The sequence below is a fragment of the Solanum dulcamara genome, chromosome 5, assembly GCF_947179165.1.
Source record: "Solanum dulcamara chromosome 5, daSolDulc1.2, whole genome shotgun sequence".
Classification (NCBI taxonomy): Eukaryota; Viridiplantae; Streptophyta; class Magnoliopsida; order Solanales; family Solanaceae; genus Solanum; species Solanum dulcamara.
In genome coordinates this window covers 77834189-77858794 of record NC_077241.1, presented here as the reverse complement: position 1 = coordinate 77858794, position 24606 = coordinate 77834189, and the positions used below count along the sequence as shown (strand labels likewise).

The following is a 24606-nucleotide window of genomic DNA, read 5'->3' as shown; positions in this document are numbered from 1 at the left end:
AAGGGTAAAAGAGCGAGGAATTTTCAAGGTGGGGCCTAACCTACGCGGAAGGGTGCGCATAATAAAGTTATTATAAAAAGCCAATCGAGTAAATAGATGTGCACACGTGCGCACTCATTGCCCCCTAACAAAAAGTATCATCGGTAAATTAAACTAATTTATAATAATAGACTACTTTATTATTTAGCTTCTACTGTTCAATAATTTGTGGTCCTAATAAGACCAAATTACCCTCATACCTCAAATAATATGGTCGAATATTGTGGATCAACAACAATAACATATGGGATATGAAAAAGATAAAATATATATTTTTTTTATTTTTTTTCTTACAAGAAAAACATTTCAAATAGGCTCCTAGTTTAAGAGAAAAGCTTTCGATGTACGTTTTGCAGGAAAAAAATAACAATAAAATAGTAAGAAGTAAATCGAATGAAATAATAAATAATTACACATATTAAATAATAAGAAATTACGCAATTATGAAATAATATTCATATTAACAAGGAAAGGTTTAGCCCTCTACCTCTCCCATTTATTAAGAGTTTAATTTTATAAATTATGCTTTAAAATTTAAATTTAACTATTAGCTAGTGTTTTATGTAATTATTTAATAAATAAAATTTTCTTTCGATTTATTAAAATGAATAAGTGAAATGGAAAAACTATACTTTTGATATAAGGAATAAGTAAAATAAATGGAAAGGGAATATATTTGAGTTAAGAATAGCATATTTTAGAAGCACATTGATACCAAAAAAAAAAAAGGGCAGCCCGGTGCACTAAAGCTCCCGCTATGCGCGGGGTCCGGGGAAGGGCCTGACCACAAGGGTTTATTTCAGTTCTTGAATTGTCACCATCAATGATTTTATTTTCTACTTATCTTTTGTTGTTTAATATTTTTTCTTTGTTGAAATGGATTTTTGCTATTAATATCATATGAATCCCATGAGATTGAGTCATTATTTAATAAGTTCATGTCAAAATTGTGATGGTTATATAATTCAACTATAAGGTGGAATTTATTTATATCATGCATTTCATTCATTTCAAATTATAAGATACAAAAAAATATATTCAAATTTTGAACTCAATTGCTAAATGTTCCTTCTAAAATGAAACATGGAAGGGTTAAAGAAAGACTTATATTAGTGTGTGCATCAAATCCTAATGAGTACGTAATATAGTTTGTCATTTTAATGTATTACTCAATTAAGATAAATTAATATGATTTGACGAAAATAATTTGTGTGATCAAACATTTCTTAATAGCTTGATTCTTTGTATGACCAATTCAAGGCATAGTTAATTTTAGTCAAAATAGCCTCATTTTATAAATGAAGACATACATATAACATATACATATAACTCTAAATTCATTCGCAAACATGAAATCTAAAACATACTATAATAATTAGTAATTTAATCGATTTAACAAGATAATTCGATAGTACATAAAATAATATTCTTGTTATATTAACCCTAATAAATCAATTGAGAATAAGTTTTTTACAATAACAACAACAATAATATCCGGTGTGAATTTATATGCAGAATCTGTAAATGATAAGATGTATACATATCTCGATAAGATAAGATTATTTTCGTATACTGTCAGTTCAAACGGAGTGTAACAAAGAATTTTTTTTTAAAATAAATTAAAATATATTATCTCATTCAACTCTATTATTATTAATAAATGAATCAAACCATATACAACTACTAGTAATTACTCCTCTAATTAAGAATGAATACCAAAATCTTAAAATAAATATTGAAAGTGTATTTTTTTAAGGAAAAAATTGAAATTACATTAAATGTGGCTAGCAAAATTCAGGTGAAACACCACCCAATTCATCATGCCCCTATTCAATTCCCAAAAAGAAGCCCATTATCGTAATTTCACAATCCTTAATAAAAATGATTAATTAAAAATTAACCTTTAAGAAAGTACCTTTTAATTACCTTTTACCAATAATAATAACCCCATTATAAGAAAAATCACTCAAGTCATTGCCGTGTTTGACCTCCAAAGCCACCATATAGAAATAATTTTTGTATATATATATATATAGAGAGAGAACTATATATTATAGTTATTGATTTCTTCTTCTCCAAATTTGATCGGTTACCGGAAAAGTTCGTGATTTTCGAGCGGAAAAGTGTATTCCGGCGATGCTATTGAGCTGTGGAGAGATTTATTTTAGGTGATTCGTTGTGTAAAATCGAGGAGAAGATGAATAGAGTGAACGGAGAGCAGAGAGGAGTTGATAGCACTTTGGAGACTATAAACGCTGCTGCAAATGCAATCGCTTCGGTTGAAAATCGTGTTCCTCAAGCTTCGGTTCGGGTAAAAATTCATTTCGATTTGATTTTGGTTAAATTTTTGTTTTTTTGGAATATATAGATCGTTTTGTGTCATATTTCGATTTGAATCTAGTTACATTTTTTTAGGAATTTGATTTTTTTTTATCTGTTTTACTTTGATCTAAATCCGGCTATAGCTGCTTTATTTTGGAGTGTCTTCGATTTGAATCTGGTTGTAGTTTTTTTTCTTTGTGGAACATGTAGATCGTTTGGTGTTTAATTTTGATTTGAATCTGGTTAAAGTTTTTTTTTTCCTTTCGTGGAATTTGTAGATCGTGATTAATATTTTTGAGCTCAGAGTTGACTTTAATTGAAACTTTTAGCTAGAATTGCAAGTGAGATTCATAGATCACGGAACTTTGGTATAGTTTTTGTTCCTTGCATTAAGAACTGAGATGTGTGTTACATTTAACAAAGTGTGATGTTGCATATTGATCTTTGGATTGGAAATTGCTTGGTATCATCCTGGTGTGAGATTGTAATTGTTATGAATGCGGTCGCCACTGTCTGAATTTGGGATAAATCTGCACTTTTTCATCTTGTATAGAAAATAGTAGAACATTTTGAGGAAGTTAGTGTTATCATTGAGAAATTTTGTGTTAGTAATCTTTGCGCCCTGTTGGAAATTGGTGTGATGGTAAGTCAGGTAATTGCCAGGAAGTTGAATAATATGCTTCACTGCTCATGATACGTGTGCTGTCAACGAGTGTACGTAGGACTTGTTTGACCATGTGAGTGAGAGAGGAGAGACTCGAAGAGACATGGTTGCAAATGCTTGAATTACGTCTGAAGTGAGGAAGAAATTGACAAGGAGATAAAGCAATGGATGTTTTTAACCTCTTCCAATGAACTGGAAGAGGCTACTCGCTGGTGTGAGAAACAAGAGTTCTAGTAAAGATAGTGATGTACTACATAAATCATTTGCTTTCTTTCTTTTCTTAATCAATCCAAAATCTAGAAATATGTCACTTTTGAGGTGGTGCCACTTTCCTTCTTATCCATAAGCATCTGCAGCCATGTCTAACTGGAGTGATTTTCTTAATGTTTTTCCCAAATGCTATCTAGCCAAAAGCGTTATTAGAAGTTATTCTTTCTTTCTTAAAGTGATGCAGTAATGCAAGACTCAGTTATACATTTCAGAGGGTTGAGTTATTTGTCGTTTTCAAGTTTGCAAATAAGATTTCAAAAGTTCCAGATTCAACAGATGCAGATATCATATTGTTCCAATAATGAATTTGGTTAACTCATTTACCATCTAATATAACAAACATTAATTTCTACCTTTGAAGGAAAAAGAAGACATTTCTCATGTAAATTATAGATGCTTATGTGATTTATGCTTTTGATGCAGAAAGAGTGTTGTAAATGAATTAGAAAACATTGTGGATCTTTTGGACTCACTACACTGGAAGGAGTCAAACCCAGACTCATTATACATAATCAGTACCTTCTTGGTATTATTGTTATAGTAAAAATTATTTTATCTTATCGAAAAAGATCCTGAATTTTAGCCGTCAGTTCAGAGTGCCCACTGCTTTTGTTCTCGGATCCGTACTATTGACTGTTCTAATGATACCATTAATTGCTTCATTCACACATCTAAATATGTTCCAAAGGCTAAATGTGTACCTTTTGTGATATCCAAACTCTTCCGATTAATTCAATAAATCAACTCTAGATCTTCACTAAATGAGGCTGAAAGTGAAAGCCGGTTTGCTGTTTCAGTCAAAGTCAAAGAGCGATTTAGTAGTACCTCCTAGGCCAAGTGAAGAGGCCAAAGCATGTCAGGCACTTCCGTAAATGACCTCTGCTTGAAACAGATGGGGATTGAAATGTTGCTCTCCAATCAGTTCTGGAGAAATTGTACAAATATTTGTTAGTTCGCTTTCTGGTGCCTCCTTCTTCTTCGTTGTTCTATTTGGATTCTCTTAAATATTTTCTGATGTTCAGAATCTTCTCAAATGTTATAATACATTTATGATTGATCTTATCATGTTAGAATGTGCATGATACTTTACCAGAGTCCCCACCCCCCTCCCCCTCTTCTTTTTCTTAATATATTGGGTAGGGGAAAGGGGAAAAGAATTGGGAGGAGGTGGGTGAGAATTGAATCTTTTACGTAAAGGATGCATGGTAGAAGACCACCAGGGAATTCTTCCTTCATCCTCTTCATTTTGATTGACACTCCTGTGACATTTGCAAACACAAGTGTTTTTATTCCTGAACAAGGTTAAAATAATTTGTCTCAGCTCTCTGAACATTACTCTGGACTAGATCATCTGTCCTCCAATATTCTTTCACTGTTCAATTATATGGCTAACACCTCCAAGGTTGCTTGTGTCTATTATTTGCTTTTATTCCCTTGACTGCTTGATTATAAGAAACAATTAAATTGCACACATACTTATTTTAAGACAGAATTTAGAAACAAGATCGTTTTATTTTCTCTAATTCCCTGTCCTCTCTGCTCTCGGGTCTTATTCTGAAGAAACTTGCTTTGTGCGTTAGCATCTTGATAATGCTTTGAACTTAAACTGGGATTTTGTTGTTCATTTTATGAGAAGTTCTCATCATCTCTTGCACTTTAAATTGGTTTAACAGAAACGAAGATGGGGAAGCTGCTGGAGCATGTATTGGTGTTTTGGCTCTCAGAAACAGACAAAACGAATTGGACACGCAGTTTTTATTCCAGAAACAACACCCTCTGGGGAAGATAGACCTACTTCTAATACTTCAAGTCAAGCTCCTTCTATACTGCTTCCCTTCATTGCACCTCCCTCATCTCCTGCATCTTTCTTGCCATCAGAACCTCCTTCAGCAACGCATTCACCAGTTGACTCAAAATGCCTTTCTATGTCTACATATTCTCCCAGTGGACCCGCCTCAATTTTTGCTATTGGGCCATACGCTCATGAACCTCAACTGGTCTCTCCACCTGTATTCTCTACATTCACTACTGAACCATCTACTGCTCCATTCACCCCTCCTCCTGAGTCAGTCCACTTGACTACACCCTCATCACCTGAGGTACCATTTGCTAAGCTTCTTGACCCCAACTACCAAAATGTTGCTGCTGGTCACAGATATCCTTTTGCCCAGTATGAATTTCAGTCATACCAACTTCAACCAGGGAGTCCAGTCAGCAATTTGATCTCGCCTGGGTCAGCCATCTCTGTATCTGGAACCTCATCTCCTTTTCTTGACCGTGAGTTTACTCCTGGACGCCCTCAGTTCCTGAACCTGGAGAAAATAGCCCCTCACGAATGGGGATCTCGGCAAGGATCTGGGACTTTGACCCCTGAGGCAGTAAACCCCAAATATCATGATAATTTCCTTCTCAATTATCAGAACTCTGGTGTTCATCGTCTTCCAAAGCCCTTTAATGGATGGAAAAATGATCTAACAGTGTTTGATCATAGAGTTTCTTTCGAGATAACTGCAGAAGATGTTGTGAGGTGTGTGGAAAAGAAGCCAACTATGATGATGAGAACTGGATCAGTGTCTCTCCAGGATGCAGATTGTAGCACTAGAAGACAGGAAAACCTGGCTGAAATGTCAAATGGACACGAGCACAATGGACATGAGCCTTCCAGCGAAATACGTGAGGGATCATCTACTGACGGAGAGGATGGACAGAGGCAGCAGAAGCACAGATCCATCACTCTTGGATCCTCGAAGGAATTTAACTTTAACAATTTGGATGGAGGATATCCTGATAAAGCTACTATCGGTTCTGACTGGTGGGCCAATGAGAAGGTTCTCGGAAAAGAACCCTGCAATAACTGGATCTTCCCTATGATGCAGCCCGGTGTCAGATAACTGGTTTGCATCCCTGTAGTAAATCCACACCATACTAATAAGATGCTGTTCAGCTGCCCTAAACTTCAATACAACCAGCAGCAAATACCGGAAACTCTTGATATCAAAATGTGCAAGGGCGACGAGGTGTTGAAGGGAAATGATATGTGCAGCAGAACTGATATAGGAATTGATACGAACGAAGGCTGTTTTTTTTAGGGCACTTCCTGAACCTAGGATAAGATAGATAGGGATGTATTTTAGGAATTACCATTTGATAAAACTAGTTTTGCTCTCCCCCAGTGAGTTTTTACATTTAACTAATAGTCTCTACTTTTTCTGCTTTCTAGCTCTTCTATGTGTAATAACATAAATAATTTGTTAAAAACAATGTAGACGATAATGTTCATTTTGTTTGTTACAAGTTTGATTTTTGCAATAATGAACTGAGGAGTTTGAATAGAGCGACATGGAATGTAAGAATCTGAAAAGACAATATCATCCGTAAAGCACCTACGTGAGATGTCTTGGTTGATGGCACCTTATGGGATTGAGGCGTACTTGTTGTTCTTATTTTGACCATTGCTGTTTACTAGTTGAATATTCTCTTTTCTCCAAAAACTTTATATGAAAACAAATTTCAGAAATTACAAGAAAGGGATATGTAGTTGCCAATATCATCTAGTGGTAGTAAATGAGTGCATTAAAATTTGGAGGCTTGACTAGAGTGGGCGCCGCTAATACTGTTTGGTCCCCAAGATATAGGCTACTAATGAATATTAGTTACTCATAACTTTCAATTGGGAGTAATTAACATGTGTTGGCCAAATTATAGGGGTGGAGTACCTAATCCCAAAGATTTAGCATTAAATTAAAGTTTCATTTTAGGGTTGATATTGTATTGGATTAATAATAGAAGTCACCATTTTTTAGGTATGCACTGGATAATCTCTTTTCTATACAATAACTTGCAAATTATATTGGAAATATAAACGTATTAAACAAGTCCGGTATGACAAACTCAATTGAGAAAGATCAAGTGAGGACATTTCGTAGCACCCGTATCACGCTCGTTGCACCAAACTCAACCGATTGAGAAAAGACTTGGCGGAATTTGATCTGTAATTTTCTTTATGAAATATTTTTTCTACACCAACTCAGTTACCCTTTTGAATTAACAACCACAATATTAGTATCCACATTTTCCATGTTTTTGTTTTAATTGTTTACATTTAGTTTTTTTAGTTTAGTGGAAGATACATCAATTTAGAAGCCTTATTCAAATATTCCAAATATTGTTAAATAATCCTCTTTTCATTGTTCCCTTTTTGTTCCATTTCCACTCACCCAAAAAAAAATCTTTAAAAAACAAAATGTGGTCTATGTTGGGTTGCTATATTAACCATCGTGCAATAAAAGTCAAACAACTAAAAAATAAATCCTAGAAACAAAAAAGCCAGTTTTGACCAACTTTAGTCTCTATGACTTTCAGGTCATTTTTTCCTTTCTAGAGCCCCTCTTTTAGCAATTTCATAATTTTTTAATATTTCAAATTTCCCATATTTTTCTAACCAATTACTCATTCATCCAACCAAGAAGCTTCCAATAATAATTAATACAAGTTGCTGCTTTTGAATTCAAAGATCCCAACTTTCATTTTTCTTGAAAATCAAGTCTTTCCCCCTCTCTCTATATATATTGAAACCCCATTGTTGAATTTACCCAAAATCATAAAATATCCAAAGAAAAAAAATATTAAAAAATTGACTCTTTACATTGAATTTCAAGAATTCCCAAAAGCTTGAAACACCATTTTCTTAAGTTACCCAAATCACAAAATCTCCAAGATAAAAATAAAAATTGAGTCTTTACATTGAATTTCAAGAATTCCCAAAGCACCATTCTTGGATTATTAAAGATGCCACCTTTTGCTGGATCTCATCCTCTTTGCTCTGGTTTTTCAAGAAACTCCATTGATTCATCTTCAAATATTGTCACCATTGATGTAGGTGGTCAGCTTTTTCAAACCACCAAACAGACCCTAAAGCAATCAGGTTCAAAATCAATTCTTTCTGAAATTTCAAATCTTGATGGTTCCATTCCATTCATCGACAGAGATCCAGAAATGTTTTCAATCTTGCTTTCCCTTTTAAGAACTGGTAATCTCCCTTCAAAAGCCAAAACTTTTGATTTTCAAGATTTGGTTTTTGAATCTCAGTACTATGGTGTTGAGCAACTTTTGTTGAATTCCCAATCTAACCCTTCTCAGTTTGAGCCTTTTGATCTTGAAAAATCTTTGATTTTGCCTTTGAGTGGTAGAGATTCACCTACTGCTATCTCAACAACTCAACTAGGGTCAGTTCAGGTAGCTCATGGTTGTAAAATCACTTCATTTGATTGGTCGTTAAAGAGAAAATCAACCATTTTAACACAATTTGCTGGAATTGATTCTATGTTGTCTTTATCACCAAATGTTGTTGCTGCTGGTGCTACTGACTTTTCAGGATTACAAATTATTGATGTTAGTAAAGGGTATGTTAAGGAAACTTTGAATTGGGAAAATGTGACTAAGTCTGGTTCAACAGTACAAGCAATTGGTGCTTCAAAAGACTTCTTGTTTACGAGTTTCGAATCATCTAGGAGAAACTCAAACTGCATTATGATATACGATTTGAGTAACGATGGTTTTAGACCTGTTTCCGAGATTGGTCATTATGAAATCTTTGGTGCTGAATTGGATTCAGCAATTCCAGCAACTAAACTTAGTTGGATTTCTAGTCATAACTTGTTGATGGCTGCTGGTTCACATAGTGGACCTTCTGGTGTTAGAGGGAACATTAGATTTTGGGACTTAAGGTCAGGCAACGCGGTGTGGGAGATCAAGGAAAATGTTGATTGTTTCGCTGATTGCACAGTTTCGGATGATCTTTCAGCTATTCTGAAAGTTGGTGTGCATTCAGGCGAAGTTTTCATTTCGGATTTGAGGAATATTGGTAAGGAAAATCCTTGGACTTGTCTTAGTGATCAAAGAAAAGTAACAAATGGTAAGAAAGAAGGTTTAGGGAGTAAAATTGAGAGTCATGGGAATCAAGTTTTTTGTAGTAAAGGTGGAAATTTGGAGTTGTGGTCTGAGGTTTTGATTGGTTCTTCTATTAAAGAGAGAGTCTTTAGGAAGAACTCAATGGGGAGAGCAAAAGATAGTTGTGGAAATAAGATAACTCATTTCAGCTTTGGAGGTAACAAAATGTTTGTTACAAGGAAAGATCAGCAATTTGTTGAAGTTTGGCAGAGTTCAGTAAGGGGATTCTAAGTTCTGTGTCAGATTCTTCAAAAATGCTCACTGCTTCTGGAGGATCCAACACGTACAAATTGCTCCTGGTTGTTCAGTCATTTGATAACCAGTGTCATTCTGTGATAAATGATCACTATGAGTCGGACTCTTATGAAGACTACGAGCAGATTAGCTGGAAGTTTTTGCGAGTGACCATCTTACTCTGATTCTTGTTCATTATTATTAATTTATCTGTAAATACTTTCTTTAGTTCATTGCACAAATTGTATGTATATTTAAGAGAGTGGAATATCAAACTTTAATTTGCTACTATTTGTTTTCATGTTATTGTAGACATATGACTGGATGATAGTTCATTGGTGATTTTCGTTTAGTAGTTTGGTCAAACACCTCAATTCTCTACGATAAACGAGCACTTTTGATTTTCCAGAAGCTTGCTAGAATTACTAAATCATTTGGATTTACACTTTTGTGAACCTCTTATATTGATTTGTGCTGCGTAGATTTCATTAAAGGGGAAAACGTTCCCTAACAGAAATTTCTCCATTCTCAAGACTCGAACCTGAGACTTCTACAGTATAGTATTGTCTCCATTTTCTTGTTGTAGACACAATACATACACTTTATTTTTTTTAAGATCAGAAGTCCTGTCTACACATGTAAAAGATATCTCACTAATTTTATATATTCTTTAGTCCTATCAAGGCTTGTTCAACAACATAACTTTAAAATAGTTACTAACAGAAATGCAAGCACTAAAGCTGATAAAACATTGATTGTTTTTACATCTACTTTGATTTCTCAGGTAGTAATAAAACATCAATTTATTTTACCAGAACCCAAAATCCTTTAAATTGAACACCAATTACCTCTAAATTTCTAATCCATTTCCTGCAATGTATGTATACATAAAGTTGTATTATACAAAAGTTAAACACCAATTACCTCTAAATTTCTAATCCATTTCCTGCAATGTATGTACACATAAAGTTGTATTATACAAAAGTTGAACACCAATTACCTCTAAATTTCTAATCAGACTAGTGTAGTATATATGTATAATATGAAGTTGAATCTTGAATACTATGTATACAACAACAATGTTACCCTGTGTAATCTTACAAATGTGTTATGGGTAGAATCTTACCCCTACCTTGTAAACTACCTCGTAGACCATTAGATTATGTGTATGTAATTTTGATAAATGAGAAATGCCCAGGGTATTAGGCAATGTTCGAAACTCAGGGGATGTTGGCCTGTTTACGCTTATTGATAAGGAAAAGTATGCCTTGGAGTCTAGATGACTACCCGTTAAGCGAGGACATCGCCTCGCTTTTGAGGGCTTAAACGTGCCTGACAACATTGTTATGTGGCTTATGCACAACAACAATGACAACATTGTTATGTGGCTTATGCACAACAACAATGATGGAGCTAGGAGTTTTAGTAAGAGAATTTAAAATTTGAAGAAGTAAACACACAAACTAGCTGAAGAGGTTCGATATACTTAAAAATAATAATTTTAATCATGTATATATAATATAATTTTCCGTCAAAAGAGGTTTGGATGGACCCCTGACCCCAAGCTGGCTCCGCCCCTGCATAACAGTGTGTGTAGTATTAGGCCAGGTTCGAAACTCAAGAGAGTTTTGGCCCGCTCCTCTACCATTCTCCCACTCAAATACTCAATTTGTGCTTTTGATCCACAATTAAACATTAAAAAACATCACACACATGAATTTAATAGTATGAATGAGTAAATGTTCCTTTCTAGTTCACTAATATTAAAATTTTGTTCCTATTATGAAAAGTTGTGCAAATATAGTTATTGGAAAGTTATTTTTCTTGACGTTGTTAGATTTGGGTCTAATATGTGCTCAGATATTGCAGATAAATTATTAGATCGTTGTCGTCTAAGCTAACAATAACTTACAAATTTTAGACAGAGACGACCAGAGGCAACCCAACAATGTGATGTACAGATTAAACAACGTAACAAGTTGGAACTCTGCCACAAATAAAAGAATGGTACTTAAATAAGACAAAGGGATAATTAAAACAATAAACACTTTGGTCAACTAGTTTAGAAATATGTCCAAATTATATATACTTTGTAATGAATATACATATATTATTTATATACTGATTATTGTGTATACTATACATTTAATTTACACAACAATGTATATGTTATGTATATTTCAGCCATTTTAGTAAACTAGTTAATCAAACAGTATACGTAACTTTCACAATGAAGAACGATAGAAAGATGGGCCCATTATCCACGAACCCATTATTTGGTTTGGGCCATTTAAAATGATGGGCTATTTGGCTGAGTAGAATGCTAATGACTTATTACCAATGACCACTTCAATCAAATAATGTTAATCAAGCAGAGACAGAGACGTATTCAGGATTTAATTTTTATGAATTTTAAATTATAGAATACAGCCTCAAATACTAATAGGTGAATTTTTAATTAATTTTTATTGCATATTTCATGATTTTTTGTAATATTCATATAAAATTTAGACCAAAATTATTATGTTTCGCGAATTCAGATATTATGTACCACTTCCACCCCTACTTGCAAATGACAAACTCCTGGTACTATATCAAAAATATGTGGCCTAGGTATGAAGATCTTATTCAACCTAAATTTATTTTTCAGTTTTTTCATTCGATTTCTGGGATCGTGGCAACGTGGGTGGTTCGCTATCTGCGACGCTGCGAAAAGTCCATTGAACCTTATCATTTAAAGAAAGGAGAAGTCGTAATAAGGTTTTCGTAGGTGAACCTGCGGAAGGATCATTGTCGAAAACTGCAAAACAGAACGACTCGCGAACACCTTTAAAATTTTGGGGTTTGATTAATTCGAATTTGTGTCAAAAAGTCCATTTTTGAAGAGTGACACATTTCTTACCAAATGTAACTCCAAACTCAAAGCATAAATTCAAAACGTCTAATTAAAAATAAAATTGTACAAAAATACTAACCACTCCACCACAATCATCAATAGTGATCAATCTCAAGCTTCCTCAGAAATTTTTGAATGAGACAAAATATCATATAATTGGTTCATTAAGTGAAATATAGGTAGGAATACTATGGTTGACTTGTTCCTAATGCACATCCACACTCATTGTTATACTATAAAGTGACATTCATCTTTTTAGATGCATTTTTATTATTAATTAATATACAAAAAATAGTCTTATATAATGATACATATTACATAAATATATAAATCGTCTTATTACCCAAAAAAAAAAAATATATGACACAATATTATTTTTAGTGTACAATCAGGTGTGAGTTAACATCACTATTTTTTTAATCGATTTTAATATGTTTTTTCAATTACCTTTATTAAATGGGGAAAAATTGAAAATGACTTGTCTTACCAGTTACCACACTAAGATGTGAGGTACATTGGGTCATTATCTATAATTAATTATATTTCATTTTACTATTATGAGCATTCACATTTATAGTTTAAAATTAAAATGTAAGATATAGTACTAATAGATATTTACTGCTAATAAATTAGACCATCGTATCATCACTTACCATTATTTGTACATATATTATCTATCATGCAGGAATGTAGTTTTAATGAAAGATAAATCAAATAATAGCTTGAAGTCGTTGTATGAATTCATAAATGTTGAATTCTGAATCTGTCTATGAATTCTTTGCGATCTATACTTCTATTATTTAGAATTTAACAAATTATGCTATTTAAAAAAATAATTACAATAAGTTTAGGTCAATTGTATTTGGAACCCTTTATAAATATATTTTTAGTTTAATATTTTATTTTACAAGAAATCTTCATTTTGACAAATAAGCAAACTAAAAAGATTCTTTTTTTCTCTTTAAAATTCTTAGTGAACATATGTAGAAGACTAAGGTGTATATATATAAAGCAAATTAAAATTTTAAAAAATTATCTTCAAATATCTATATGATCATGAAATTTCATCAGATTTTGAAAAACTGATTTTCAATTTAAGTTTCCAAAAACTAGTTCAGATCAGTATTTTGGGGAGAAATTTCACTTTCACTTACAAATTAAACATTAGTTTTTTTCCAAATAAAATGCACATTCAGGCATAAATTTAAATTTAAAAAATTATAACTTTAAAAATTCAAAATTTAAAATTTTAACTTCAAAATTTATGGCAAAATGGAAGCACAATTGAGGACAACCACATTTGACGGCCATTAACTACATATTATATAGGTTTTCATAGCTCAATATTTGTCTAGAGCTACACCACTAAGTATTATAGTATATATAGACGTTGAAAATTGAAACTACAACAATGTTGCGTATTGAAAAAGACCTTGATGACTTTTGCCCAACATATCACAAAAAAAAACAAAAAAAAGTTAGGATTTTGACAAAGTTTTTTTTTTTTTCCAATAATTCTTTGTTTTTCATCCAACAAAGGTGAAATTCAGTATAGTTTGTGCCCATCTTAACTATTTTACTGGTTTCTGCTATTTTTTCAATAGAATAAGTATCGAGTAATTTTTAGAAGCACATACATAATTTAAATTTTATAACATTTGAATATTACTAGGTTCTAAATTTGATGTTTATACATATTTAATGAAATTTTAAAATATAGATACATAAAATTTCGATCAAATATGTCATGTAAGATGCACTCAATAAATAAAATACTGAACAAAAAAGAATTTTGCATATGATAGCAGAGAAAAAGCATGTCAAATAGATAAGAATTGTGATAGAATGGTGATCCTTTCATGTTTAATTAAAAGTCTTGAATTTAATTATTTTTTTTTAAAAAAATTATATTAAAAGCGTCAGTCTTGAAATGAACGACACAATTAAAAAAAAATTATATTAAAAGCGTCAGTCTTGAAATGAACGACACAATAAATAAATTTAAATTTAATCAAGTTTTAATATAACTATTGTGCAGTGAATGAAAAAAATAAATCAAGAATATTGATGAGAGCTAGAGAAGCCAGACAAGTCCATGTAGAATGTTTAATGTTATGTGTTGTGAAAGGTTGTCCAACCAATTACAACAATAACTTTTAAAGCTTGCCATCTGTATTTTTGCATCCATTGCCGTCTAATTACTTATGGTTTGTGGCCCCACCTGATTATCTACTCAGTATTTTATATTCGTATTGAGATCTTGACTAATTAAGATTCGAGTCACGTAAAGCTAACTAGGATTATCCCCAAACCATATATGATAGTTGACGTCTACCATATGACTATCTAACTTTAACTTTTTTTTTTTGGTTGTTCCCATTCCGTTGATCGATGATAGTATAAACAATCTGTAAACTCTCATTTTTTTCTTACATAATGATTTTTGCTTCCTACTCATGGATAACATATATCTCCGATAATTATATTTTAGTATCATATCATAGACCTCCACCGAACACTATCTTTTCTATTACTAAACCTAAATATAGTGCATACGTACTCTTTGATGCAGCGGGGACGAAGCGTCCATCGGTCCTACCGTAAATTTAATTTGATGGTCATTAATTATACTCGTAGTTGGTTAAAAGAAGTTATTATAGTTGAGATTTTTGAATTTTTAGTTAAAATTTCGTCCAATCAAATTGTAAATTTTGTAGGTAGCTTTTAATTCAAATATACAATGAATTAATACATGTCTCATAAATCGTTTACCATAACAGATGAATTAATTGGTATATCTTTTATATATATTCTACTATCTTATAAGAGGAAATAAGCACAGACCAGGTCAACATGTTAGCTTAGGGTCATTAAAAATCTCTTTGAGGACAATATGGTCATTTTGGCTAACTCTTATAAGTTAACTTGCTTGAACAATTAAACTTCACTGCTTTGTTTGGGGCCAAAATGACAGAACTATCACAAACTTTCACTCAATGCCATGTATGTCCTACCTTTTACAATATGGTATCAGGTATTTTGGTAAAAAGCATATCGTTGTCTGTCGACATGGCTGTTTCAGGTCGAGGATATTTTTTTTTATTTTTTATTTTTAAAAAAATTTATTTGCCTTTTTTTTATTATCTATTATATATTTTAAAATAACGTAAAAAGTACTATAAATTATTACAATTAGCAATATTAAAAATTAAAAGATTTAAAAATTTTGGTTAACTCTCGAAATTTCATTAGCGTCACATAAATTGAGACAGAAGGGGTGACATATTATTTGAAAATTACATAAAAAGCAACAACACTTGATTGATTCTTGAAATTCTATCTGTGCTACATATATTGGGACAAAGAGAGTAACATATATTATTTAAAAAATACTTAAAAAAATACTATAAATTACAATAATTAACAACTTAAAATATTTAAAAAACATATAAAAAGTTTGATTGAACCTCGAATCAGTGCCGCATAAATAGGGACAGATGAGTAATATATATTGTTTAAAAATGACGTAAAAATAATATAGATTTTGATAATCAAATTTTTTTAAATTAAACGACATAAAAAATTAAGTTGATTATCAAAATTTATCAGTGTCACATAAATTGAGACAAGAGGAGTAGCATATATTATTTAAAATTACGTAAAAAATACTATAAATCATAATAATTAATAATTTAAAATATCAAAAAAATATATTAAAATTTAATTGATTCTCTAAATTCTATCTATATCACATAAATTGAAACAAAAATAACAGCACAGACCTATTTCTTACATTTTCACTTTATCTTTTAGCACTCTTTTGTTTCTTGCAATAATAGACAATTATTGATCTATTAATTGCTTTGTAAAAATTAGGCATGCAATTGTTTTACACCCCGTTTACTAGGTCTCCCCTCCAATTTCATTTTTTTTTATAAAAAAATTGCTATCATTTTTGGTGGCTGTGAATATTAATTGCATATAATATATGGACCATAATTGTCCATACCACATTTAGAGATTTTTTTTCAAGATTGGTTATCCATTTGAAATAATTTAATTATATTTTTTTATCGAGTCTATCGAAAATAATCTCTCAAGAATAACCCTACAAAAGTAAAGTTAAAATCCTTGTATATCTTACTCTCTTCAGAGTTTATTTATAAAATTGCATTAAATATATTGATGTTGTTGTTCATTATTTATTACAAGATGTTAACAAATGATTTGAAGAAATTAAACTAATTATTATACTTCTCCAAAAAAGTCTAGAAAATAAAACATGGACTTAAGAAATTAGTAGAAGATATTTGAAAAACTTATAGTCAAGAAAAGTTGTATTACTACAGTCTACAAGCTATAAGTAATAATATCATTCTTTTTTAGGTACGAAAAAAATATATATAATTTCATTGAAAACGTGTTGTATTTTTTTTCTTTCTAAAAAATAAAAGTACATATAGTCCATGCTGATTTTTATAACATTTTCAAATTCTCTATATTTATCATTCTGTGCTATTAATTTTTGGCATATAAATCTCAGCAAGATTCTTTTTTGGATTTCAATAACTTGCCACCTAACATCATGGGCAGATCCGAAGGGTATGACAGGTTCGAGTTTTGAAAACATTCTCTTACAGAAAAATTGTGTCGCAATAGATTTATATGGTCAGATCTTTATCTGAACGCTCCACATAACAAAAGTTTAGTACACCATATTGTCATTTTATACAAAAACGAACTTACCACAATGGTTATTTTTTCTTCTTTTTCCTAAGTTTGTTATCACACCCAAGAAGCATACTTTTGTGATAAGATATACCTTTTTTAGGGTTCAAACTTTGAATATAAATTATTTATAATATGAGATATTTTTTCTGTTACGTAGAACTTTTTGATGCAAAATTCAAATTTAATTAGACCAATATTACATCGAAAATCAAACGAAAAAACAAAAAACAAAATCCTCACAAAGTTATACATATCCATCTCTCCTTGCCTTTCCAAGAAATGATGAAATAACCATTTTTAATTTTTAATTATTAGATAAAAATTGAGGAGACTTAAAATCAAGTAACATTTCAAGAGCAAATTAAATATACTTCTGTCTTCATGTTATTTTTGTATAATACGTTTCTTTTTAATTAGTCGTAAATGTGGATAGATATATGCTAAATATTAAATTAATTTAACCCTTACAAGTTAAATCTTTAAATACTTTTCATTCTTAACTTTCAAACAATTGACTCATTCCAAGTTTTCCACACACGAAAACATATTTTATATTAATTAAAATATGTACCAATATGGTTTGTTGTGAAATAATTAAAATTTCTTTATTCTTAATCAAATATCTTGATTTTAAGTAATTAAAATAAAATAAAAATCTATTAAAAACACCATCACCATAAATAGGTTTTGCGTGAATAACCAAAAAATGTATATTTAATATATGCCAATTCTATAGGAACATACAAACTGATCTCTTCACGCAATCAACAACATCAAAATGATTAAGTGTTTTTTAGTTTCAAGTTATGTACTATTAATAATATCTTATTTTATTATTAAAAGTGTATTATAAAATACTAGCAATATAAAATAATAAATATATATAGACTAAAGATATGAAGAGTCAAATGCAGAGATATGTGCTCATGAATGTAAGAAATTTATATTTTAAGTAAATGGACAACCCACTAATTCAATGGATTTATAACAAAGTGTATTTATTAGAATAATGTCTAATTAAACATATGCCTAACTAAAAAAAAACTATAATTCAACAAAAAATATACTCTTTCTTTCCTACTTCATTTGGCACGGTTACTATTTTGAGAGTTAACAGAGTTTTTTAATTACAGTTTTTTACATATTTTTTTACAGTATTTTAAATTATTAATTATTATAATTTGTAGTACTTTAATGTAATTTCTGAATATATAAAGAGCTTCACGATTATTTATCTGAATTTACATTAAAAAAACAAATAATTTGACCCTTATACTCCGAATGGTCACGTAAAATGGGACAGCGCAAGAAATAATAATTTATTTGGTGCGACAAGGATTGTTCACTTGCTATGATTTGTGATCTTATAAAACATTATTTGAATATGTTTTATATTATGGTAATGTGAGATGAAATTATGATATGAAATTATATAAGATGAAATTGAAATTTTGTTGGACATGCATTTTGAATTTTAATTTTAAGTTGTATTTTTTGATCATAAACATAAAACATCCATAAGTTGTGAAGACTATCAAAATTACCCCAACTTTATTTTTATACAATCTTACTAAATAATAAAAAAATTATAATAAAATTATAATACATTATCACAGTTTATTTTTATTTTAAAAAAACACATTTATCGATCGAACTTTATTTCAATCTGGTCACCTATCTCAGATAGAGTGATATGGGACCCGCCATAGCCGGCCTTATAAAAGGCTTTTGAAAAAGATTACTCGACAAGACTAAAAATATGAAATTGAACATGAGTTATAGTGTACTACTCTTTAATAAATTGAACATGATCAAAATCATTAGTAATTATATCATTATGTGAATATTCATTATTCAGTGAATATTAATCACTCATTTGGTATTCTTGCAAAAATTTCCGTAGTTATAAAATTGTGATTCTTCTTTACAAAATATAAACTTGTGGATTAACTTTTGCATTTGAAATGTGAAATTATGATATGAAATTCTCAAATCAACCTTTTTGGAGAATTTGAGATTTCATCTCCTGATTTGAGCTCACGAAATGAAATTGCATGTCCAAATTCTAATTTCAACTCATCATGATTTTAAATTATGAGATAAAATCACATATCCAAACACCTACTAATTATGATGTTATAACCATTTAAGGGGATGATATAATTAATAGAGTCGCTCCTTTCTTAATCAAGAATCTCAATTTCAAATCTTAAATATGAAAAAAAAATATTCGATAAAAAATGTTTCTCTCGAATAATCCTTGCGCGACGCAAACTTAAATTAAGCAAATTCCAATGGAGAAACTAAACTTATAAAAGATTATCAGAAATTGCTAAAGCTTAGAAGTTTAAGTCATATCATAATTAGATTGTTTTTGACCTTTTTAAAAAATGCAAAGCTGACATATCCTAATCAGGTCAAATCATGAATGCCTTATAGTGAATGATATTATATTTTTCTAACGTTATTATACTTTTTCGGTCTCAAATACTTATCGTTATTAATTATATTAAAAATAATTATCTCAAAATAAATTCAACAAAAAATCAACTCTAATTAGTTTACTTTTCTAATCAAACACTTTTTCTTAAGGTAATTAATGTTGGAATTAATAAGAAGTTAATTTCGTGCACTCCAATTTTTCATTTCAAATATAGTAATATAGTTACAAGCTACTAGCATTCAAATTATAATTAACGTTCTATATTCGTAAGAAGTTTAGTTCACTTCAATCTTTTATCTTCAAATCATAATTATTATTGTAAATTAGTCAAAAGTTTTGTGCACTGCAACTTTTTAACTTCAAATATATTTACTAGCGGTCAAATCATAATTAATATTGTAAATTCATAAGAAGTTTGGTTCACTTCAACTTCAAAATATATATGCTTACTAGCGCTCAAATCATAATTAACTTCCTTAATTCATAAGAAGTTTATGCACGCACTTCCAACTTTTCATCTTCAAATACACATACTAGCACACAAATCGTATTAATCTCATAAACTTTTTATCTTCAAATATGTACTTAATAGCGCTCTAATCATAATTTTATTGAATATGTTATTATTATATATATATATATAAAGAAAAAAAAACTAGTCCTAATATTTTTTTCCCCGAATAAGAAGGAAAAGTAGTTCCAATATATATTTTTTAATTTGTGTTTTGTTCTAAGTATAGTTTGTCTTTGTATAGTTTTCTCAAATAATCTCATTAACTTATTCTTCTTTCTTACTTTAATGCTTGAATTTAAGAAAGGGAACTCTTTCCAGCAAAATTAGTTGAGTGTTGCATTTTTATTTCTATTTCTTGTAGAAAATAAGAGAGAGGAAAGGAAATAAAAAAAGTACCCAAACAAATAAAAGGAAAGAAAAAATTTAAAGTTTATGTGTTTCAATTTGAGTTACTGATTCTAAATTAATAAATTATACATATTAAATAATAAAATTCAAAGATAAATACAGTTAAATAAGGCCAAAGATGAACATCCCAAACGAGTTTGAATCAAAATATTTTCTTGCTTTTCTTGTCCTCCTTTGTTATTATGAATTCTCAAAAAAAAAAAAGTCACTATAGTTTAAAGAATTTGGTCCAAAGTTTTAATTTATTATTTTTCATTTTTACCTTGTTAAAATTAATAAATACAATATATAGTTTACTAAACTATCCTTATTTAATACAATGTAACTGTATATGTAAGATCTACAAAGGATATACTGTATTTTTAACTTGAGAAAATAGAGAATTGACTCCTATATACAGTAAAACAACATTTATTTTGAAACGAGTAGCGTAATACAAAAAACAAAACCCCACATCAAATCAAGAATATAAAAACAAGTTCAGTTACAAAAGGTAAAGAAGAAGTTCAAGAAAAAGTCTCTGAATTTTAATCATTTTCTCATAGGCAAAAAGTCTTAGAGTAATGTATCTTTCAACCTTTTCCTATAATGGAGACTATTAATTGAAGGAAGTTCAATAAATAGCCACTAGAGAAATCTTGCATCATATTATATCTGTGCATGTGATTCTCAGTTAATATGGTGTATACCTGTTTTGGCTATATATACTCTCCAACGACCTCTGATGGCATTAATTGTTCTTTGCTTTTAATGCTGGTTTTTTTCATTAACGGGTTTGATTAAATCTTGATTCAGTTGGTCGTAAGTTTCATATTGAGCGGTAAAACATTTTCTAACAAAAACGATGACTTCATATCCATGACTTAAACACAAGAAACTCTTATTAAGAATAAATGCACGTGAACTCACGGTATTTCAACAAAACTAGATATTTATGTATATATTATCTGTTGATACTAACGATGCACTTAATTGAATATTGAGTTATTTATTTAAAGAAATAAATACCAACTCCCATTTATTACATTTTTTTTCTTAGTGGTGCATCTATATATTAAAAATCACATGTTCGTCTCTGTTTATCACTCCAGCACGATCCTTAGTTTACATGTATCATGCATATGAATCTTATATATACTGGCTTATATACTGTGATATGTTTATACTGTATTTATTCTTGAGTTTTTATTTTCCCCAACAAGAATTCAGCTCCTTCATTTATTATATCCTCTAACCCTTGACTTCTATAAATCACTTTATTTCCTTTCTTCTCTGTCACTCACAAGTCCTCTCTTTTCTCTCACTTCATAATTATTTTCCTTTGAATCTCCAAGTGTAAGGATATCTCAAGTTCCTCAGCCATTGATCTCGTAGGTATGAAATTTTCTTGTTTTATGTTAATTCTTTTTTTAGTTTTAAACTGTTCTTGAAATTAGATCAACTCAAAGTAAAATCAAACTATGTTTTGTCCAAAAAGCAACACAAACATTGGTGGTGTGTTTGGTATGGTCTTCATTTTTTTTAATGTTTGGTTGATCCAAATTATTTGGAAAAAGAAGGATTTTTCCGATAAAAGTAGGGAAAATAAGTTTTATAAGTGACAGTTCAAGTTCATTGACTCTTCTTCATTCACTCAATGCCCCTCCTCCGCAAATCCCTTGACCATATCACCCCCGCCACCCTGAACCCTACTCCTTATTCCATCCCATAACATAATATTTTGCTAGATTATATATAAATATTTTTGGGATAATATTTTTTTTGTATACTTAACAAATATTGAAAAATAAGATAGAAACTCACTTGTTTCCTAAGAAATTATTCCTTTGTACCAAACACATAAATTTTCTCACTTTTTCACAAATTTCTCAAAGCTAATGTTTTTTTTAGTTAATTAATTGATTTGTTTGTTTATTTTTGTGTAGGGTAAAATGGATGTGTCAACGGGTATGATGATTGTTGCAATTGTAGCGGCCTATTTACTTTGGTTCAAGTCCATCACGAAGTCCATGAAAGGGCCCAAAGGCCCAAAAATGTGGCCCATAGTTGGAAGTTTACCCGGCCTGCTTGAAAACGGTAACCGAATGCATGAATGGATCGCCGAAAATCTTCGGGCCTGCACCGGTACGTACCAAACTTGCATATTTGCAATTCCATTTTTAGCCCGGAAGCAAGGTCTCGTGACAGTCACGTGCGATCCAAAGAATTTAGAGCATATTTTGAAGGTTAAATTTGACAATTACCCCAAGGGTCCTACTTGGCAAGCTGTGTTTCATGATTTGCTAGGTGAGGGTATCTTCAATTCAGATGGTGACACGTGGCTATTCCAGCGCAAGACAGCTGCATTGGAATTTACCACCCGGACCTTGAGGCAGGCTATGGGTCGATGGGTGAATCGAGCTATTAAGAATCGGTTCTGTCCAATTCTTGAAATGGCTCAGGTTCAGGGTAAGCCCATTGAACTTCAGGATCTTCTCCTCAGACTCACTTTTGATAACATTTGTGGTCTGACTTTTGGTAAAGATCCAGAGACGCTTTCTCTAGGATTACCTGAAAATATTTTTGCCACGTCATTTGATCGAGCCACTGAAGCTACGTTGCATCGGTTCATTATACCTGAGTTCATTTGGAAGTTGAAGAGAATGTTCGGACTTGGAGTAGAGGTGAGCTTGAGCAGTAGCTTGAAACAATTGGATAATTACATGACCGACGTCATCAATACACGTAAGCTAGAGCTGCTGAATCATCAGAATGGAGGGCCCCAACACGATGACTTGCTATCTAGGTTTATGAAGAAAAAAGAATCTTACTCCGACAAATTCCTCCAACACGTGGTTCTCAATTTCATCCTAGCTGGACGTGACACATCATCCGTCGCGTTGAGTTGGTTCTTCTGGCTGGTCAGCTTGAACCCAAGGGTGGAAGAGAAAATACTCATAGAGCTCTGCATGGTCCTAGCGGAGACACGTGGCAACGACACGTCAAAGTGGTTGGAAGAGCCCCTAGTGTTTGAAGAAGTTGACCAATTGGCATACCTCAAGGCAGCATTATCCGAAACCTTAAGACTTTACCCATCAGTGCCAGAGGACTCAAAACATGTAATTTGTGATGACTATTTGCCTGATGGCACGTTCGTGCCAGCGGGTTCAAATATCACATATTCCATATACTCAACTGGTCGAATGAAATTCATTTGGGGTGAAGATTGTTTGGAATTCAAGCCAGAACGATGGATGTCAGAAGACGGTACCAAGTACCAAGTCCAAGATGCATTCAGATTCGTGGCGTTTAATGCTGGACCAAGAATTTGTCTAGGCAAAGACTTGGCATATTTGCAAATGAAATCAATAGCAGCAGCAGTTCTACTCCGCCACCGCCTCGCGGTTGCACCGGGCCACAAGGTGGAACAAAAGATGTCATTGACATTGTTCATGGCATATGGTCTAGTCATGAATGTTACCCCTAGAGACTTGACTCCAATTTTGGCCAAAATTGGCAAAATTGACCACTCTTGTGCTGGAGAGCATAAGATCAATAATGGTATTCATCAACCAGGAGCCATTGCAGTAAATGAAATTGCAGCTTGAAGATTTATGAATCTTGCAAGTGAAAATTATATTGTTTATGATACACTAGTAACAATTAATTACATATAGTAAAAGTTATTTTCATAACTACTTGATCATATGAAATGTGGCTATAAGACAAATAATGTCTATCAGGTTTTTATTTAAACAGCAGACCTGATGTATAACCTTTTTGCAAAATTGGAGCTAAACCTTTTTTTTTTATCAACACGTTATATATGGTTAATATATATATTGTACTTCAATTTTGTGAAATAAAATACAGTACTTGTGATTTTATAATTCTGTACAATAATATATCTTGTTATACTTTTATCTGCTGTCCTATTAATAATGTGGAAAAAACATTTTCTTCCACTTTTCGGTCATGTCTTTAAAATATAGTTATTATTATAAAGTTTTAAATTCCACAAATAAAAATAAAAAAGTGGCTATATGTGAATTTTACCCATTGATACATTATGATGACTAGTAAAAGATTTGCAATATCTTGTAGTACAAATTGAAGTGTCTGGTTATACTGTGATCTATATGTCATATATTTGAGTC

At 31.1% G+C, this 24606-nt stretch overlaps 3 protein-coding genes across 4 annotated transcripts; all 3 read left to right on the top strand.

Moving 5' to 3' along the window:
- The first annotated feature begins 2084 nt into the window (after positions 1–2084).
- Positions 2085–6744, top strand: LOC129890071 (uncharacterized protein At1g76660). The gene is made up of 2 exons (XM_055965593.1): positions 2085–2350; positions 4969–6744. The coding sequence occupies exons 1-2, from the start codon at positions 2237–2239 to the stop codon at positions 6184–6186; spliced, it is 1332 nt and encodes a 443-aa protein (XP_055821568.1). The 5' UTR covers positions 2085–2236; the 3' UTR covers positions 6187–6744.
- A 1060-nt stretch (positions 6745–7804) lies between these two features.
- Positions 7805–9769, top strand: LOC129890070 (BTB/POZ domain-containing protein At5g41330). Its single transcript, XM_055965592.1, has one exon. It carries the CDS (start codon positions 8084–8086, stop codon positions 9473–9475), a length of 1392 nt encoding a protein of 463 aa, XP_055821567.1. The 5' UTR covers positions 7805–8083; the 3' UTR covers positions 9476–9769.
- An 11908-nt stretch (positions 9770–21677) lies between these two features.
- On the top strand, positions 21678–24336 carry LOC129890069 (cytochrome P450 86A22). Of its 2 annotated transcripts, none has more exons than XM_055965591.1 (2): positions 21678–21840; positions 22396–24336. In XM_055965591.1, exon 2 carries the CDS (start codon positions 22402–22404, stop codon positions 24055–24057), a length of 1656 nt encoding a protein of 551 aa, XP_055821566.1. In that variant the 5' UTR covers positions 21678–21840; positions 22396–22401; the 3' UTR covers positions 24058–24336. The 2 variants fall into 2 exon arrangements, with proteins under 2 accessions (XP_055821566.1, XP_055821565.1); XM_055965590.1 differs by having other exon boundaries at positions 21679–21844.
- Positions 24337–24606: the final 270 nt, after the last annotated feature.

What these genes read in the sequence shown, in the direction of transcription:
- LOC129890069 (XM_055965591.1), top strand. Translation starts at nt 22,402, where the DNA reads ATGGATGTGTCAACGGGTATGATGATTGTTGCAATTGTAGCGGCCTAT.
- LOC129890071 (XM_055965593.1), top strand. Translation starts at nt 2,237, where the DNA reads ATGAATAGAGTGAACGGAGAGCAGAGAGGAGTTGATAGCACTTTGGAG. An exon ending in TTCCTCAAGCTTCGGTTCGG is followed by an intron (nt 2,351 to 4,968) that starts GTAAAAATTCAT and finishes TTGGTTTAACAG; the next exon opens with AAACGAAGATGGGGAAGCTG.
- LOC129890070 (XM_055965592.1), top strand. Translation starts at nt 8,084, where the DNA reads ATGCCACCTTTTGCTGGATCTCATCCTCTTTGCTCTGGTTTTTCAAGA.